This window comes from Anas acuta, chromosome 9 (genome assembly GCF_963932015.1).
Source record: "Anas acuta chromosome 9, bAnaAcu1.1, whole genome shotgun sequence".
In the NCBI taxonomy this organism is placed as follows: Eukaryota; Metazoa; Chordata; class Aves; order Anseriformes; family Anatidae; genus Anas; species Anas acuta.
Window position 1 is genome coordinate 7,779,844 of NC_088987.1, and position 19,492 is coordinate 7,799,335.

Below are 19,492 nucleotides of genomic sequence, written 5' to 3' on the forward strand. Positions count from 1 at the left end.
TCAGATAATGATTATTAAAATGATTATTGAAAGGAGATGTAGAACCTTCTTAAAAAAAAAAAATGTATCCATTGATACAACCTATATGATGTAAAAGAGAAGGGACAAAATATTGTTCCAGAATGTTCTATGCTTTCAATGAGATGGTTTGTGTGGCAATATCCCGCAGCCTTGACTAACTGGGACTTTTTCTTGTATTTTACCTGGAGGTTTTCCTGAAGTTCCTTGATCTGTCTTCGTTTATATCTGTATTTTTCATCAGCAGCCCTTTTCTCCTCTTCTAGTTTCAGTTTTTCTTCATACTCCTCACCTGTGATCCCAAACAAAGCGGCAGAGTTGACACTGAGCAAGTACTGTATACAACTCAATTTTCATTTTAAAAGAAGTTGCACTTTAAAGTAACTGCATCACAGAGTGTTACTATATTACTGTTACAGTATGTTCCAGATCACTGTGGAAAATTTAACTGGCTTCATGAAAGATAATGACTTTAAAGCCGGTGTTTCCAGAAGCCAAAAAAAACCACAGAAGTTGCCTCTGGCACTGTTTTCTAGCCTTACATTTATGTAATTGCTTGTGCTTTTTATAAGCTCAATGAAGTTTCACTGAAGGAGAGCAAGCAACAGATGAAGCTATTTTGCAGAATTTTGAGAGAGTTCCATCATCCAAACATTTATAGCTTGGTTGTCTAATTTTAAACTGCTGACACTACCAGAAAACAGTGCAATTTCTCTTGTTCTTCCTCATTACCTCCCCAGATGACAGGTTCCTACTTTTTCCCTCCTCTTCCATGCAAATATAAGGTATAACTGTGGCTAGTGTGTCAGCATCACTGGAACGCACGTAACTCTGGCTGTTAACATTGTTACTGGCTGTAACAGCTGCCACTGGAATCAGCCTGCTTGCCCTGTGTTGTGACAGAGCTAGCTCAGTCTACACCAAAAGAAGCTGACCAGTGGTACAGCTTGTTCTGCTTCCAGAATTTGAATTAGTAGCAGTGTGAGATGCAGTACTGCAGATAAAGTAGCGCTTTTTGTACTGTGCAGTGTTATATACCAGTCCTGTATATTTCACTGGGCCTTCCTTTCTCCCAGTAATGACTTTTCCCAGTAATTTGTTTTGTGTCTGGCTGTGATTCATTATTTTGTGCCACTGAATTTCTCCACTGTATGCCAGAGCTATACCATCATTCGTAACTTGTACAGCAAACAGCAATTTACATTTTACATACTTGTCTCAGTGACTTCTTTGAAAGAGTTTCGGTAATTGCTGTTGCAGTTATTAAGTATGCGCAGAGTGTTTTCCAGAGCTACAATTTCATTTTCAGCTTTGCAGATCTTTGCATCTAAATCATCACCTTCACGTTGAAGGGCCTCCTTTTCCTGTGCAGCCTGAAAATAAAGCTGATACTTGAAGTGACTGAATACATACTAAAAACATTAGGACAATTATACATTAAAAATACATTCAAAATTTAGGGCTTAACATCTGCAGTAGATGTTGAGATTATTGATGTCATCAGGATTGGACTGAGATTTGTGTTACAAGGTAACTGGCAAGAGTAGTTGTTTACAATACTGGAATTCGGATGCACATAATGGGGCCCAATGTGATTCATCCCAGGGTACTGAAAGAGCGGGCTGATGTCACTGCGAGACATCTTCTCAATTATTTTTCAAGATTCTTGGGAATCTGAAGAAGTCCCAGTCAACTGGAAGCTGGCAAATGTTGTCCTTGTTTTCAAGAAGGGTAAGAAAGAAGACCCTGTTAATTACAGGCTTATCGGTCTCACTCTGGTGCCTGGTAATATTATGGAGATTATTCAAATTAAGTTTGAAATTAAGTCTGCTGACATTAGGACTGACCACAGATTCATCTGAAACTGCTGTATGACTTAAATAATCAGCGTCAGAAAATGTAAAACAGACGAAGTTAAGCAGTAGTCAAGGAAGTTGTCTTAGTTATTTGAATGGAGCCCAGGGAAATCTGTAACTTAAATACTCGAATTATAATGAATTATAATGTTAATAAAATACCTTAATTACATAGTAGGTCTGGGTTTTCTCCTCTTCTCCTTCAGGTGGCATCATGACAACAGTAAGAACTTCATATCTGCATCTCAGTTTATCGATTTTACTTAGGCGATCTTGAAATTCAGCACTGATATATTTTGCGGAAAAATAAATAGCTTGAGAAGATGTTTGTCTAGTAGTTTTTTGGGCAGTTCTTTCTATAGCAGTCTAAATTACTGGTGTTACTCCAGCAGTCTGTCCATCTATTAGATTGCAGGCAAGGCAGCAGTTATGCTGCTCCTAGCTTTTGATGCTTTCTATGCTCTAGCCACAGGTTTTCTGGTTACCTACAGTTCTATTACACTTCTAAAATGAGACAAATTTATTTTCATATTCCAGATCAGCACATCATGAGAGGCTGCCCCACAGAACTCCCTGAATATATTTAAAAGTTTGGCATTTAAATCCTACAACTGTACAAGCTGCCCCCTGCTGTTGCTATCTTAATATTGCCACTACTAGATGAGCATAAGCAACAGCAGGCAACAACCCCAAATCGAATTACATGGAAGTATCAATTAACTGTGTAATTATCAAAGGACAAAAAACACAAAAAATCCAGTCTGCACTCTCAGTGAGCAGTTAGCTTTAGTCACACTAAATCACTCTAATTTCCGATTACGTGGGGTGTGGTTAGCAGAAGAGCAAATAAAAAGCCTGCCAGATTTCACCAGATCGGTTGTTGAGCATTGCTTTGGGGCTAGATAGAGGTATTGGTATTTCAGAGCTAAAGCCTGCCCCAAATACCTCCCAGCAATTATTACAGAAGGGAAAAGTGATCTTTATGTGGTTGTTTTATAAGAGGGCATCTCCCATATCATAATACATGGGTAAGAAATAAGACATACATACTTCAGCAGGTTTTCATTAATCTTCAGTAACAGAACAAACTGTAATTTCTTGTTCACCAGTAATAATGGACAGTAAAGACTGAGAAATTGCCTAGTGGTTAAAGCTGCAAGCTGGGTTTCAGAGAAAAGATTGCTCAGTAGCCTCAACTGTCTTACTCTATGACTTAAAAGATGTTCTTCACCCTCAGTTCCTCTAAATGGTAAAACTGGGTAAATGCTTCTCTTTTTAAACAAGTTCCCATGTAAAGGTACTTGATAATTTTTTTCCTCTTTTTTTTTTTTAGCAACTGTTAATTTAATAACAAAAAAACCTACAAGCTGTGTGTTTTTTTTTCTAAATTACATTGAAGATGAAAGAATTGGAGGATGATTTTTTTTTTTATGATTTTTAGGGAAATATCTTACAGTATGTTTTAAGTTATATTGGTGACTTTGAGTTGCTGCAACAGAGATTTTTAAAATAAAGAATAATTACCTTATGCGTTGTCGTTCCTGATCCACAAGTCTGATCTGGGAATCCAGCATTGCCTTATGAACCTTAATTTCCTCAGTTCTCTCTGCTATGGCTTTGTTTATCTCCAATTTTTGTTTTTCCAGTGTTAGAACTTTCTCTGTCTTATTACACAGGGTGTCTTGAAGACGTTTCAATTCTAGTTTTAGGAGGTTATCTTCAATCATCATCTCCTAACAAATACCAGAAAGGTCTCAAAATAAGAAAGCATCACTTTTAATTAAGGTATAAGAGTTACGAAGGAGTATTTTTTTTAATATATTAAGCTTCTATTGTGTTATCCTTTATATATACAACTGTAAGAGTCATTTTGCTCTGTATTTAAGAGGTTCTTAGTTTCTCATTTGCTAACAGTTTGCATGGTTAGTGCATATGGGTAAATAGCTTCCTGAATGGTTTTATTCAAATTCAGACTGAGTTGTGGGTTGTTATACTTTTCCATCTACAACTTTCAGTTTAGCATTATGAATGGAAGAACATAACAGATGGTTGTTTTTTTAAAAAACAACAACAAAAAAAACACACGGTGTTATAAGAATTGCTAAGTAATACTGTACCTGCTTAATGGCTTTAGCTTTTTTTAATTCTTGATCTGATTTCTCATTGAAAAGATTTAGTTCATTTATCTTGATCATCAGACCATTTGCTTCTTCTCCAGTCTTTTCCATTGCCCTCTTGATGAGCTGGACATCACTCTGTTTGCAAGTATAATTTAATTTCATTAAATTATATGAATATATATGAAATATATAATTTATTTCATTAAATGGTCACACCAAAACCTACCAGTTAATTTTTGTTTATGTATACACACACACACACGTACTATTTTTTTTGTTTAAGTGCTAGGAGCAGGAATCACCATCTTTTGTCCGTATTCTGTTGTGCAAGCAGTGCCAAGAGCACTGCAGTCCTGGCACAGAGCGCTGTTGCAATGTTCACGTCATTGCTTGTTTTATTTGGAGTCCAGTCATTGTTATTTTTTCAATATAGATCTTTCAGCCAATAAAGCAATACTAATATACTCATGTATTTTGGTCTATATAAAAAAAACACTTGGCATGTCTGACCAGGACTTTGATACTCTTAGTTCATCTTGATAAAACCACCTAACTTTGGTAATACTCCAGCCTGGGAACATCATTTCTAGCTATTATACAGTCAATCTGAAGTTCTAAGGAAGTTACCTGAAGTTTCTTATGCTGTGCATGTAAAACATCACATGTGTTTTTCTTTTCTTCTAAGGTTTTCTTAAGTTCAGCAATTTTTGCTTCCAAAACTTGTTTTTCTTCTGTATTCACCTCCCCTTCTAACCGTGACAGCCGTCTCTGTACTTGCTGAATGTAAAAATCCTGTTAAAATAATTTTAGGAGAATTAATAGTCTGAGATAAGCAATTACAGCCTTCCTATAAAGCTAGAATGCTAGATCTAAATGTTGCTTTAGGATAGTCACCTAATTAAGCCATTGTTTTATAATAATTTATAGCTTATAGGCCTCATAAATGTGAAACCTTAGCAAAATATTCTTAGATGACTGATGGGCAAAGATGGTTCAGAAGTAATCTTCTAGAATAACAAAGCACACTCAGCACAGTCTGCTCTAAGGGAGGCTTACAGTAAAGTTGTCATTTTGCTGTTACTAGTGGATGCCAATATAAAAGAACAAATTTTCAAAGTGGTGCATAGGAAATTTGCACAAAATCCAATTAGTAAATAAAAGGATTTTGGCATGTACCTCTTGTATTGCTTTAAAAATTTACCCCGAGGTGTCTGCAGTTCACAGGGATCAAAGTAAAGAATTGATTTGAGAAATTAGTGGGTAAAGCAACACATACAAAAAATAATGAAACACACATGCACATAATATAGGTGAAACATAGCAAGTATCAGTTATTTCAATTTTATTAATACAACTAGAGACAAATGCATACTTCAGATTAATACTGCCTAGCATTTTGGAAACTAAGATACTGGCAAAGATTATGGAACTTGAGCAGTTTACTCTGATTAAACCCAAGGAACAATCATAGTATTAAAGGATATTCATATTTTACCTGGTTATACATTAATTCCTGTTGTTTTAATGCATCTGCATCAAGTCTGTGCAGACGACTATTAAGATTTTTAAGTGATGTTCGACATCCCTCAATTTCTGCCAGAACACACGTCTCCTTGTCCTTCTGCACCTTTAACTCCTGAGTTTTCTTGAAAAATTGTTCTTTTAGCTTGTTCAGTTCAGTTTCTTTTTCCTGATGACAAATTAATTGTTAAGTACATAAGTAAGTTGTGATGATTTATTGATCACATACAGGAAGATAAAAAAATTCAATACTATATTAATAGGAACGTGGAATTTAATAGGTCTTTAAAATGGCTGTGAAGAAAAATCTTTGACTTCTAGAGAGAAGTTTGTTTGTTTGTTTGTTTGTTTTAACTTGGATTCTACTCTACTATTACATGATCTTTTCTTTACATTATGGGAATGGTATTGTTTTCAGCCTTTCGGAAAACTGAATTCCTGTCATCCTTTCAAAAAAAAGGATGCTTATTGCTTCTAGTATATGTCAGTATTTAGAGAAATATAACACAAAACTTTTCAACTGTTTATTGAAACTTGTAACTCAGCTCATGTTTGTATGTATGTGTTTATGTCATTTTTAGTTATTCCATTTTAATTTTGTTTGAAAAAGTACTTACACATTTTTAAATCAGTTCCTCATTCACATAGGCAAGTTACCTTTAGCATCTTAATTGGTACAGGAGATAAGGTTTTTGTAGGGTCTGTTTTTGTAGGGTCTGAATACGCACATTCTAATCGATACTGAAAAACACTTTAGAATTCATTCTTCAAACTGATTTTAAAATATACTTAATCTTCATTTTCTAAGTATACATTGTGAATTGTGCTTATGAACCATTTTGCTGGCTTTAGTAACAGTGTAAAGTTAGTTAACTCCTTGAAGAATTCATAATCAAACTCTCTCACCAGAATTTTTTGTATTCGACTGTGCTGTCAAGTGCAATTCCAAATCGATAACTCAGAAGTGAAAAGCAGGTGTAAGTTTAATACTAAATCTGTTAATTCCTACAGAATTTTTCACTGATTTCAGTGGGCTTAGGATCATGCCCATGCATATCTAAATTTATTTATTTAATAGGAATTGTTTTTCTCATTGAGTGCGGTTGTCAATAGTGATAGGATATTCAATAAACTTCACTCCACAACAGTGCATTGCCACAGACAGAAGAGGGAGAAGTATCAGAGAACTAAAGCATAAAATGGCGAGATTTCATCCACATTGTTCCTGTAAGTATCTCTTCACAGTAAATTAATAGATGCCGCAAATAGTCATGTGTGTCTAATGTTGATGGAAAGCATCCTTCTGACTAATACATTACAGATATTGTTCAAGAATATTGCATCCAAGTTAAAATACCACCCTGAAGCAGTGGAGCTGCCAAGCTCAGTGTCATCTTAGGTTATCCGCCAGAGATACAAGTGGAAAAACCCTGCTAATGGTTTAGCCACCCTGGTAACAGTCTTAAGGAGAAGCAAGTAAGGTTTTCATTTTAATGGAGAGTCATTTCATTTCATCTTGTTTTAAAATTCTCTAGAAAACCAAAACATTAATAAAGTCTGTAATTTGAGAAACTCTATAAAGCAAAGACATCCCATCTATAGTTTGCGCATGTATATTTAAAATGTACAGCTAATAACTGTGTAGTCAGGAAGTTTGAAAAATAAAGCTCCATCTACTAAATGAATTATTTCACATAAATGATGCAGGAAACAAAACGGAAAAGAAGTATATGCAGTGGCTTGCACAAATGGAGCGAACACCTGCTCTGTCACTCTCATGTAACCTGCTCATTTTACAGTAGAGAGAGCGTTAGCATAAGCAATACTCATTTGTCCAGCAAAATCCAAAAGGGATTTGTATCAAGTTCAGTCAGAAGCTAACTAGTAAAATAAAAGAATTAGGAGCAAAATGCAAAACACTAGAAAATTTTTCTGAAATACAGAAAAGTTCAGATGATTGCATTACTACATTGTGTTTATTTAAAAGCCACTGCAGTTCATCAGATGATAATGAATTGGGATATTTTTCTTTCTGTACTTAGTCTACAATACAAAAGTTATTTTTCAATAAAGTGCTATTAAACACGCTAAAAAAGAAATAGACAAATTTTACATCTTGTATATGCTAATTCCCAAATCAAAATTTTTATTTATCATTAAAATGAATTCTAATATGAGCCAGTAATTATTTAACAGCCAACATCATCAGAAAACAGATGTATCAAATTATCATGCAGTAGAATTAAAATAGCGAGAGGCCATTAGGCCAACCAAGTATGACTTAAAACATGTCAAGATATTATTTTAATCCCAACTTGCCAAAATTCTAACTCTTTGCAGTTTGGTAAGTTTTGGTTGTATTTTACTAACACCAAGAAGTTTTCAGTGGTAATGTTACTGAAAATAATCTGACAGTACTTAACCTTATTGATGGGAAAACAATGGCCAAGAATTTCAAGTACATTTGCTGCCCATGAAACTGAATGAATCCTGAAAGAACTAAGCACAATATAAGTTTTTGAAAATTTTCAATAGTGTTACAAACCAGAAGCAAAACATTACCATATAACAAAATTTGCCGTGTTCCTGTAAATAGCTTTCATTTGAATCTAGCCAAAAAGCTGTAGGTAACATTTAGCTGGTATCAGAGGTAAATGCATTGTTCAGTATGCAGTCAGACTACTGGTTTTTATATCTGATATGTAAAATGACAATTCCAGTATCCTATGTGATATGTGGGGACACCATCTGCTGGATTAGGACCACTTACTTTCCTCCAGAGTTTTCTTGGCACAGATACTGACCCATCTACTTGCTGGTTACTTCATCATTTGATGAAGTAGCTGTATGTCACATTAATATTTACAGTGCATTTTAACATAAAAGTATTCTAGATAGAGCTTGCAAATTCAAATGAAGCCTCATTTGCAGAAGCTATCAAAAACATTTTACCTTGACGGTTTTCTCTTCTTCCTTTAGCATTTCTTCCATCCTCAAGGCATTGTCTTCTGAATTGAGTGTCTTCTCAGTCACAAGCTTCAGCTTATTGGAAAGACCTGCATTTCTTTCTTTAAGAATGCTTAATCTAAATGAAATCAGATGATTTAACAAGTTGTATGTGCAACGTACATATAACACTGCTAAAACCTACTAATGAATCATACTGAGCAGCTGCCTAAGAAAGCAGGTTGAACTCAAATCTATAAAAACTAAGGCCGTAGCTGACCTTTACATCCCCTCTAAAAACAAGAGTTACCAGAAGTATTTTGTAAGTTTCCCAGTGTCAGAAACTACAATACACAGTAGTAGAATAGACATGAAATAGACGTGAAGTAAACAGAAAGCTGCAGGCTTTAATAATCAACATTATTTAAGGTTCTTTGCTAGATCAAGGATCTGATGATATCCATAATTCTTACAAGCTGTATTTTAAAGGTCTGTTTCTTACCTGGCTTTTTTTTTCTGAATTTCCTTCTTCAGATTGGTTACCTGTATCCTTAAAGACTCCAAATCAGAAGCAGTTCTGTCCACATTGGATTTCAAAATGTCCAGCTAATAAATTAATTAGGATATCAGTTCATGAAGCACCCATTAAGGAAAAGCTATCCAACATTAATGCAACTGAAGCTGTTGGTTTTTTGTTTTTTTTGTGTTTTTTTTTTTTAATTGCCAAGTTTGTTGAGTAGCCCAGTATTACCATTTTCTTGTTAAGAGAAAACTTACATAATACAAGCGTATCCCTTCTCAACAGACTCATGAGACTTGTACTTCTTAGAACTACTTCTACAGACTACAGCAACACAGCTCATTCCATCGCTACAAATGCAGATTAAATGTAAGTAACAAAGTATGAAAAAAGCATGGCTTCTTCACAGGATGGCCCTATCCTACTGCCTCATGATTAGAAAGTTATGTGAAAATGTTTATCTATCAACACTCACTTGTGAGAGCACAGGATACCAATTATTCAGAAGAGATTTCTCTCATCTTTATACAGTACTGTAGTCTATATATGCTAAAGGCAAAATACACCTTCTGAAGCCTGTAATAGTGTTACACCATTTAAGAGAAAATTAATTCATTTTATAGCTATACAGAGAATAGAGAATACAAGCTCATCTCAGTGGCTGCATGTTTGCTTCTCTTCAGCACTGTCAATGAAAGGATTAAGTTCAGGGTTAAGATCCCAATAATCAAGAGTAAACTAAGAGCCCAGAAATTTTGTTGAATTATTGAAGTCTAGTATGAGAACAGAAAAGCAAATTCTATTCCTGTATTTCTTCCACCTAGTTAAAAGTTAAAAGTTATAATTTCAGTCTGGTTTTCTGAACTCTTGGTCATCCTTACCTCCTCCTCCAGCTGAACTCTGTAAGTATCCTGAGCTTGATATTCTTTCCGGAGGCTAGTAGCTTCCTGCTTAGCAGAAGAAATTTTCTTTTCATATTCCTTGTTATTATTAGTTTCATTCATTAAAAAGGAAGTCTTCTCTTTCAGCACACTTGTTTTCTTTCGCATCTCTTGTTTTATCTCTGTTATTAGCTATCAGGATAAAAAACATTTCTTGCATTAGTTAAGATGTGTTAGATTAATAAAGGGCAAAACTAGAAGATAGATAAGGCTCCTTTGCTTAAGATACCCGAGGTTTCACATCATTTGTAAATTACTTTATCCCACTAATACATCACAACACCTGCAATTGTTTTGGATCAACGATTTCCACAATATAGCAGTAATTTAAATAAAATATGATCCTATAAACTTGCATGAAATAAAAATAATTTGTATTGATTGAATAGGGGAAAGAAAACCCTATGTGAATATATCTTCAGATATATTTGAAATGAAGAAAACAGCAGAGGTATATTACAACAGTACTGATGCTTACCTTAGCTGACACATTTACATCTATTCAGGGAAAATTGTATTTTGTAAGGTTAAGTAAGAGATTAGCTACTGTGAAAATTGTACTGTAGTTCTAATTGACAACAACAACAAAAAGTTTACAAAAGCATCAGTAGAACTAATAACACACAGAAGGGTGGCCAGAAATGCTTTTTGGTGTTCTTTGGTCAGTGTTGGTGGGAGTCGTTTTGTTTTGTTGTTTTTTTTTTTGTTTGTTGTTCATTCTTTTTAGGAATCTTACAATCTGCAATACCACGAAATCCAAAATATTTCAGCCAAATTAGACCATTATGTTTTCTGTTTGGTAGTATTTCTCTTGGCTTAAAAATTTCTATGATTATATTTTTAGTGTTACATCTTAAGCTTGTTTAAGCTATGATGGGTGAACCATGTTTTACCCTAAACTAGTTGGGTACTGAAGAGTATACTTTATATAGGCAATATAAAAGTTTAATTCTTTCAGCAAGAACATGCAATACTACCAGAACTAAGGATTTAGGTAGAGTCTTCTTGAACATGTGATCATGCTCTTCTGCCCCTTCAGAAAAGCCATTGTTACTTTGGAGTCCACATTTACAAAATTATACTGTGATCCTTCAAGTTTTTTCTCTGGTGCATCTGTTCTTATTGCCCTTCACAACTTTCTGAGGATCTGATACCTCTCCAGACAAAGGATAAAAACTTTCTTTTTACATCTCCTATTAAACTATGAAGACTGTTAGAAAGTAATACTAACTCACAATGTTCAACAGGATCTTTTTTGATTACAAGAGCTCTCCCCAGTTGCAGAACGTACTTCTGCAAAGGAGTAATTTTTAATCTTAATGTGATTGTTTATAATTCTGACCAAAGAAATGCTAGTCATACATTTGTTCACAGAAGTAGAAATGCTAATTCTTCCAATTCTAAATGCTTGCTATTTTATTTCCATTTCAGCTTACTGTCCTTGCAATAAGAAACTACACTCCATCTTGTTGATTCTTAGATCAGACAGAACAGTACTGAAACTGGCATGCTTTGCATTTTCCAACAAATATCAGATTGAAAATTAAACCTTATATAGCTTCAAGCAGAGCACTATTACACTGAGAGACTGTTTTCAAAATAAATTCTGAGTACATTTCAGTAATATATGAAAATACATGTATATTTATCAAAATTCCTATCAATTTCATAGATACAGAAGTAGGCTGATATACTGATAAAACCAATTAACAGCAGTCTTACCAGAGCACAATGATTAATCTGTTGATCTCTTTTTTGCATCTGTTGTATTGCATTCTCCCACTGCCTGATGACTTCTTGCCTTTCCTGGTGAACTCGGCGAAAATCTTCAGCTGTCTTGTCAAGCTCTATCTGTTTAAAAGAAAGCATCCCGATGATTTCTGATTTTAAAGATTTCATATATAAAAAGGTATCTTCAAAAACCTTATGCACAAACCTGAGCAGTTATGGTTTCTGTACGCTCATTATCAAGAGCTCTGCGTTTCTGATTTGCTTGCGTGGTTAACTTTTCTACTTGAAGGGTTAGTGCCTGAAATGAAATGATATGAAAATGTAACGTACTTGAAAACAAATAAACAATATCTTAAATTTTAAAAGTTCTGCTAGAAGTAAGTATGGAATTATTGAGGCATTGTTTTTATTGTATTTTAGAGAACAAAGAACTGAGAACTTAGCCTTTCAAATGTTTCTTCATGCAAGAGGCCATTATCTCTCGTCAGCCCTTAGGTACAGAGTGCAGCTAGGCCAAAATAACCCTTTCACCATGTATATAATGTGTATACAGAGTCCTCAGCACCAACTATTTAATTCAACTCTTCCTAGCATGCTGTGTGACTTGCTAACATAGAATTTAGCAGTGAGACTATTTGTGTAAGCTAACGTTTTTGTGTTAAGTATTTAATGAGTAAAAATCAATTTTCTCCCCACTGTATTTAAAGGCTAAAAAGAAAGGATACTTATCTCTAAATTAGTATTATATCTGAGAACTAACCCTTAAGAAGTCTGAACTTGTGATTGGAGTGTCTATGTCATCTTTCATTACTCTAGGCAGCTTTAGTGAACTTTCTTCTCAGTAATATTAAGATTTCTGTTCTAATGGGAAAATCTACATTACTTGTCCATATTTGGCATGCATTTTTGAACAAACACCCCACTTAATTTACTGTAATTCAGCTTTCTAATCACTACGAGTCTTTGTTAGCTATTTGTGCACTCAGAAAACTTCAAACTTAAATTTTACCCAGATGAAGAAATAAACTAGTCTTCAATTACACCTTTCATCTTTTGTCAAATCTATTTTCTTTGACCTTTGAAATGAGCCTTACATGGAGTTCTTAGCACTCTCGAGCTATGTGGAAATTATCAGAGTTTAAAATGTCAGTCTTACCTGACTTGATAACAGTCTTCAGATGCTAAAAAATAGTTCTGTTTTGTTTCTGAAAATTACTGTCATTTCTACTTACGCCTATTTTCCCTTCATCTTTTTTTGCATACTTCTGGATTGCATCAGCATCATCATATTTGCGATTTGATTCCTTTATCCATCTCTCCAGGAGTTCCTCATCGCAGTTCATCTGTTGTTTTAAGCTTTCCAACTTCTTAGTGGTTTTATTTATAGTATTCTAATAAAATTTTGAATAAATTTAAAGGTTAGTATTAGATGGCTAACATTTTGTTTGATTAGTAATTGAAACAACTGGCTCAAGCTATCGTATGTAACAAGTTTACACACATCTGGTTTCCAACATAACTGATAGTTTTTTTTTGTTTTGTTTTGTTTTTGTTAATTGTGTCCTATACTTGAGAAATGCTAACACACATCCTAAAGACGAAACAAGACAATAAGTTACCATAAGCCTAAAATGCAAATAATATCAAACAGAAAAGTCAACCCCTGGCAAGCCATATCTATATGCAGGATATTAGGTCCACATAATAAACTGATCTGAGGCATCACAGGGTAAAGTTTCTCCCTCACACACTAAGGCCCAGTTCTTAGATCCTGCATACAAATTTACATATAGTCCCATATGACTGTGAAGAGACTTCCTAATATAAATAGGATGGAATCTGGATGCAGCTGAATAGCAAGGATATCTTTATTCTGCTACACTTTCTAAGAAACTGGAGATTACAAACAGATTTGATGAAAAAAAATGAAAAAAATACAAAAAAATAAACAATTTAAATGATTCATAGAAAAAAGTCCATGAAACAGAAAAATATTATAGTTAGCATTAGTAGGTTACCTTAAAAAAAAAAAAAAAAAAAAGTAAAGCAACTTTTCATTTTGAAATCATACCCTGAGTTTATTTTGTGGGAGAAAGAAACTTTGCCACCAACAATTTAATTTGTACAACACAAAGAAGATACCTGCAAGAATTAACAAGACAGCGATACAGATGCATGGCTGTGTATCTGGCATGAAGAATGGAAGTCTTTCAATACCTAGTTACTATTTGCTAAGTCTTGACCAGTCTATGCAAGGAGATCCTTAGTGTCATTCTACTTACCTACATTACAAAACACATCCAGATCACTTATTATGGTTTATAATTTTTAATTATAAATAGCTATATACAGACTATTACATCTGTAAATGTAAGTGAGTAAAAAGGTATTAAAATTTAACTGCAATGCAGAAGTTCTTTTGAAAAAAAAAAAAAATTGAACCTTACTTCTTGACTGTTTTTCTTTTCTCTTAAGGCAACTATCTCATCTTCCATTTGTTTAATCTCATTTTTAAGATGTCCATATTCTCTTTCAGCAATGGCTTTAAAGTGTTGCTCAGTTTCAATTTCATTCTCTCTGGCTTTGTAAAGAGACTAGAGAATAATATGTTACTTTACAATAAACAATAGGTCTTCAACACCAAAACATTTTATTTTTTACATACAACCAAAATTAAAGTCAGATATAGCATGATTTTCTCATGTAAATATACAAGTTTTCAGAATAACAATATTGTTTGGAGTTTTTTTATCTTAAATATAGATATAAATATATTTATTTACATGCACACATACACACACGCTATTATATCAGATATCCATAGATCAACCATTTATAGCAGTAAAATCCCAATATAAAAGTTATTTCACCCTAAATTCATAATCTTTCAAAAGTTGGTATCTTAGTCTCTTTATCTCCAGCAACTTTACGTAAGATTCAGGAGACACAGCAAAATAAATGCTTTTAGTGTTTTGTGCTAAGACAAAAACACCACCAGGCTGGCCTATAGCAGTGTATTGTCTAAGCTTTCTGAAAAAGTGATTTGAGAGTTTTTTTCCCTGTATAATACAAATCTAATACTTATTAGAAGCTTCTCTGGCCTCTTTCTTCATGTGCAAATTAAAATGTGCAAATTTAGCACAGTGACATGAAAGTTGTTCAGCTGCAGGAAAGTTTCTTAAGACTTTTTCACCTTGCATATTTCACCTGAAAGGTATGCAGCTTTGACTTGGGACTCTTTAGAAATTTAAACCACCTATTTTTGCCAATTACTTTGTAGTAAAAGTGCAGAATTGTACTGTAACTATCTAATTTCATTCTTCATATCCATGAATTAACTCTTCACTGGAATTTCATAATTAACTCTTGACCTTTATAAAGTTTAGCATCTGTTCTTCCCTTACACTGATTTTTTATTTTTTTTTTAATCTAGCAAAGTGCCTATTCAAAAAGAATTCTAAAATGCTTTTTTTTTTTTTTTTCTAGGTACAACTATTTGATCTAGGATGGTCTTTTTACTGACCATCAAGTAGTAGCACTGAGACACGTGGCTTTTCTTGTGACTTTTTCTTGTGAAAGTCTGGAAGAAAGGCCAGACAAATCTCCAACAGATCTGCCAAATAGACGGGGATACCAACCACAGAAAGGTAATCGGATTAAATATGTCTCGTAAAATAGATCTACCAGATGCATCAGTTTACCTGAGTGAAGGTGAACTCTTGTTTTACATTTTTCAAATGAGACGTCATTGCTTCTATACGCTCTTCATAGTCAGTCAACTGATTTTGAAGGTTCATTTTTTCTTTTTGCATCTTCTGCAGCTATTTAAAAGTCAGGATTGTCAAATAACCATTTGTAGTTGAGTGATTCGTACCTGCAGCTACTTAAAAATATGTAGTCACTGCAATTACTGACCAAATAAAGTGTAATGCCTGCCCTACATATTCTCCAAAGAAATCAAATGAGACTTCAAAAGAAAAGGTAGTGACAAAAACACTGGAGCCGCTAAGTACTTCTCTTTACCGAGATAACCAAACCTCTCACGGGATTACACCACTGGACCATCCTTCACCCAAACCCATATAGGTCCCGAAGTGCTCCTGCTGGCTGAGGGCCCAGACCCTGCTCGACCCTGCTGAGGGCGGTGGCACTTAGCTGAAGACCTCACTTCCCATTTTTCCTTGCAGTTTTTATTTTTTTCATGATTTTCTTCCCGACTTGGTAAATTTCGCACCCTCTTCACCCGCAGCTAAAGCGCTGTGAGGGGCTGCCGCCCCCCCAGCCCCTGAGCGCCCCCCCCCCCCACCGCTTGTCAGGGAGCTCCTCGGGAGCCGCTGGGCAGCGCCGGCCGGCTCCTTCCCTTCACTCCCAGCTTACTTCGTCCTCCAGCGCCTTGTTCTCCGCGCTGGCCATAGGCACGGCGTAGCCATCGTCCCACTGCAGCTCGGCCAGCACCGAGGCGGCGGAGCTGCTGCCGGTGCTCTCCATGGCCGCGGGCAGCGGCGCTGACGGGCCCCTTGGCAACGGCGGGGCCCCGGTGACCGACCTGAGGGGAGGTGGCCGAGCCGGGAGCCGCCTCCCGCCCCGCCCCGGCCCAGCCCGCCTTGCCCCGGCGGTTGGCGGCATCCCTCTAGCGGGTCTTCTGCCCTACAGACGGCCCCACAGGGAGCCACAGCCGGTGCCGGGGTGGCCAAGACTCTTCGGCCCCGTGTGATGGCTGCAGGGCCCCTCCGGAGCCGGGAAGGGGACAGTATGGGACCCGCAGTGCCACCTCAGCCCGGGCGTTCAGTCAGCACTTCGCGCCTCAGAGCTCAGATACCACAGACACCGTCAGTCTGCCAGACCCCAAAACTTGCCTTCTCTGTAATGAGACTATAAAAACACAGCCCTTCCCTTTTGCAATTCTCTCTGCCTTCTTGGTCTCAGAAATCTGAAATTTTCTAAGTGCTTATATCAGCTCATAAGTAGGTCTGTTTGTAGCAGCTACCAGAGTTGTCTGAAAACAACCTCACCTGTAACCTTGCTGAACTCAAACTCTTCAGACTGAAATGCCTTTGGCTGACACACTGCTAGCAGCGTTGCGGAATTCCCCCTAGTTCAGTGCTTCCTGACAGAACATGAATTTGTCACAGCTGTGTAAAATCTGGGGTCAAACCATGTAGCACAGCTCACCTGTTGTTGATAAGCCTAATACTTCCACACATGCATGGTACATGTCCAGCTTCTGAACAGATCTCAAGCATTATCTCCTAATAGGTAGGTTTCCTGAGTCAGAGATTATGAACACTAATGCTATATTCTTCATAAACTGGGCTAGTATCTTGTTGAACCTGAACCCATTTAAACTTCTGGGTTGCAAAATCATCCTGTACTACCGAATTCTGTGATTCTTAGGTGAAGAAAGGCGTGCTGGTCTTTGAAGGAAATGTAGTCTTGCTGCAGAAACCCTGTCAGTAACTGTCTGCTCACTGGTCTGCTTGAAACATCCAATTAGCCAGGCTTCTTCTACACCAGCATAATCTTCTCTCAAAAAGGAGAATGCAGAGTAAACAGCAAGAAGTAGCTAAGACTACGGCATGAGAAAGGATAGTTTTGTATTCTCAGGAAAAGTTCTCATGAAAAGCTTGGGTGAATATTGCCAGGCCTTTGAAGGGATGATAGATGAAAAGACATTAAAGGACTCAGTCAAAACATGATTGAAATGTGCCTGAGCACAGAGAATAGACAAATTGTTGCAGAAGGTTTGGCAGAGTGAGGGGTTTGCAGTGAGATTTAACACACAACATAGACCTATAACATAGTAGCAACACTGACAGGAAATATTGACTAAAACATCTGTATATCCCATGGAATAATGTTTTTGGAGAAGAAAAGTCACAGAAAAACAGTGGAAGTCGGGCCTGATGAGAATATTTCAAAATGGCGACCTGTCATGTTTTGCAGATTATTGTTGATCTTGTGTAATTGGTCACTTCACTGATCATACCCCTGTCCTGGTAAACAGCAGGAAAATGTAGTTGATTGAGGCAGTAATAGGGAGCAAGCAGCCTCCTGTCACATTTCTGTTTGCCCTATGATAAGAATGAAGTTGTGATTGCCAACGTGCTGTGTTTTGAGATCCTTGCCATACACTTGTACAGTCTGCAGCTCAGCAATGATGTCAGTCTGATGCTGGAAATGATTTGTTGAGTGCAGTTAGTGCCTTCTAGAGGAATGTGGAGTGATTTGACCTACGTAACCAGAGTAAACAAGACAAAGATGATCATCTGCAGGAGGATAAAATATAGCTAAGATACATAGATACATGACCATCAAAAAGAAGATGGAAAATTTCTATAGTCACAAAAATCAGGCTTCTTAAGATACAAGTATTCTTGATTCTAGAGTATGCAGAGGAGACTTCTAGAAACTTGACATGTGAAGATGGATGGCTTTTCAAAATTTTTGAATTTTCTTAGGACTGGCAACTCCTGGTAGTGTGTCAGAAATGGGGATAATCAGAAAACAGATCAGTGCAGAGGTGATTCACTGCTGTGATAACAAGGCGTAAGCTCCAGCTGTTTGGAAGGTGTTAGGTGAAAGGGCTGCCTGCTGAGTACTGTGCTTTTTGACCTGCTGGAAGGAGCGTGCTAAGAGCTAGAGTGTGGCTAGGTGACCCAAGAGAATGGAAAGGTTGAATTTCAAAGATGCCAGAGACTACTAGATGTACACCAGACTGCAATGACATGTCACCCTATACATGTTAGGGGATCCTTCTTTCTGTACCCAGAACAAGAACTTTTTCGTACTCATTATGTGCAAAATAAATGCAAATCATCTTGCAGGGATTTTAAATCTGTAATGAAAAGTATTGTTGCTGTGATGAGCACATGATAATTTTGTATTACCCAAGCAGAGCTTGTGTGCTAAATAACACATGAGGCCACATAGTGCCTGATAATAAGAAAGCAAATTTTGGGGTAGTTGTTTATTATTAGGTGAACAGTCAGTTCTGTTCACAAACACACAGTAAAAAAAATGGTCATTTATAATCATCTACCGTAATGCAGACAATCAATTTAATGCAGTTATTTAAACCACATACCGTATTTCTGAATAGTTGTAATCATAAATGTTCCACTTTTTTTTTTTTTTTTGAGCGCAGTATTTACATATTGTGTCTGAAAAGTATAAAGTGTTATATGCATAAAGAGAATTATTTCACAATTTTTGTGGAAATTGCATGTTCATTAATTTAGCTTCCTGATACTAAATAAATCTCCATGGTATGCTTTTGTTTGTATAGCTTTGTTCTTCCCTTGTGTGTAGTAGTATGTTTGGTAAGTGCAGAAATTTTTGACAGACATGCTAATCCAGCAGATGGTGCTGCATGTCTGTGTATTTCAGTTGTGTTTTTTTTTCTTTCTTTCTTTTTTTTTTTTTTTTAACAGTTATCAAACTCCTTATCTAAAAGGGAAAATATATATTCTAAAAAATAATAATAAATAAAATAAACAGTTTTTCTTCCCTTGTAAAATGTATCAGTGCTATTTTTAAGGTTAATGGGAAAAACAAAAGTAACTGTAATTTGGTAAACTCTTTTTCTGTGTTAATATTCCTTCTGAATTGAGTTGTCAGTTATGTAGACCACTATGCCTATTCAATGTACATAAATGTAAAATGAGTGTTTCTTGCCTGTAAAACTTATGGCTCTTCTTGTACTTGTTATACAAAAAAGAAATATATATTTTATTTTGTTTGTTCCCAAGTTCTTTAAACAGTTATCTGTGTGAAAATAAATATCTAAATATCTTAATTATGATTTGCTTTCTAACAAGTGATACTTTTTTTAAAATCTAA

At 35.8% G+C, this 19,492-nt stretch overlaps 1 protein-coding gene across 2 annotated transcripts in view; it reads right to left on the reverse strand.

Annotated features, from left to right (window-relative positions):
- The window catches only part of CCDC39 (coiled-coil domain 39 molecular ruler complex subunit), a 20,592-nt gene extending 3,828 nt beyond the window's left edge, over window positions 1-16,764 (reverse strand). The window contains exons 1-16 of one of the 2 annotated variants that reach the window (XM_068692421.1): window positions 16,666-16,764; window positions 15,355-15,474; window positions 14,101-14,247; window positions 12,886-13,044; window positions 11,859-11,951; window positions 11,645-11,773; window positions 9,863-10,054; window positions 8,964-9,067; window positions 8,468-8,600; window positions 5,490-5,684; window positions 4,622-4,786; window positions 3,992-4,129; window positions 3,399-3,607; window positions 2,037-2,160; window positions 1,232-1,391; window positions 204-310 (exon numbers count right to left, since the gene is read on the reverse strand). In XM_068692421.1, coding sequence (XP_068548522.1) covers window positions 204-310; window positions 1,232-1,391; window positions 2,037-2,160; window positions 3,399-3,607; window positions 3,992-4,129; window positions 4,622-4,786; window positions 5,490-5,684; window positions 8,468-8,600; window positions 8,964-9,067; window positions 9,863-10,054; window positions 11,645-11,773; window positions 11,859-11,951; window positions 12,886-13,044; window positions 14,101-14,247; window positions 15,355-15,465 — 2,166 coding nt within the window. In that variant the 5' untranslated portion in view covers window positions 15,466-15,474; window positions 16,666-16,764. Of the gene's footprint in view, window positions 1-203; window positions 311-1,231; window positions 1,392-2,036; window positions 2,161-3,398; window positions 3,608-3,991; window positions 4,130-4,621; window positions 4,787-5,489; window positions 5,685-8,467; window positions 8,601-8,963; window positions 9,068-9,862; window positions 10,055-11,644; window positions 11,774-11,858; window positions 11,952-12,885; window positions 13,045-14,100; window positions 14,248-15,354; window positions 15,475-16,030; window positions 16,641-16,665 lie in introns of those variants that run through there. The other variant, XM_068692420.1, reaches the window with a different exon arrangement.
- Between the last annotated feature and the right edge of the window lie 2,728 nt (window positions 16,765-19,492).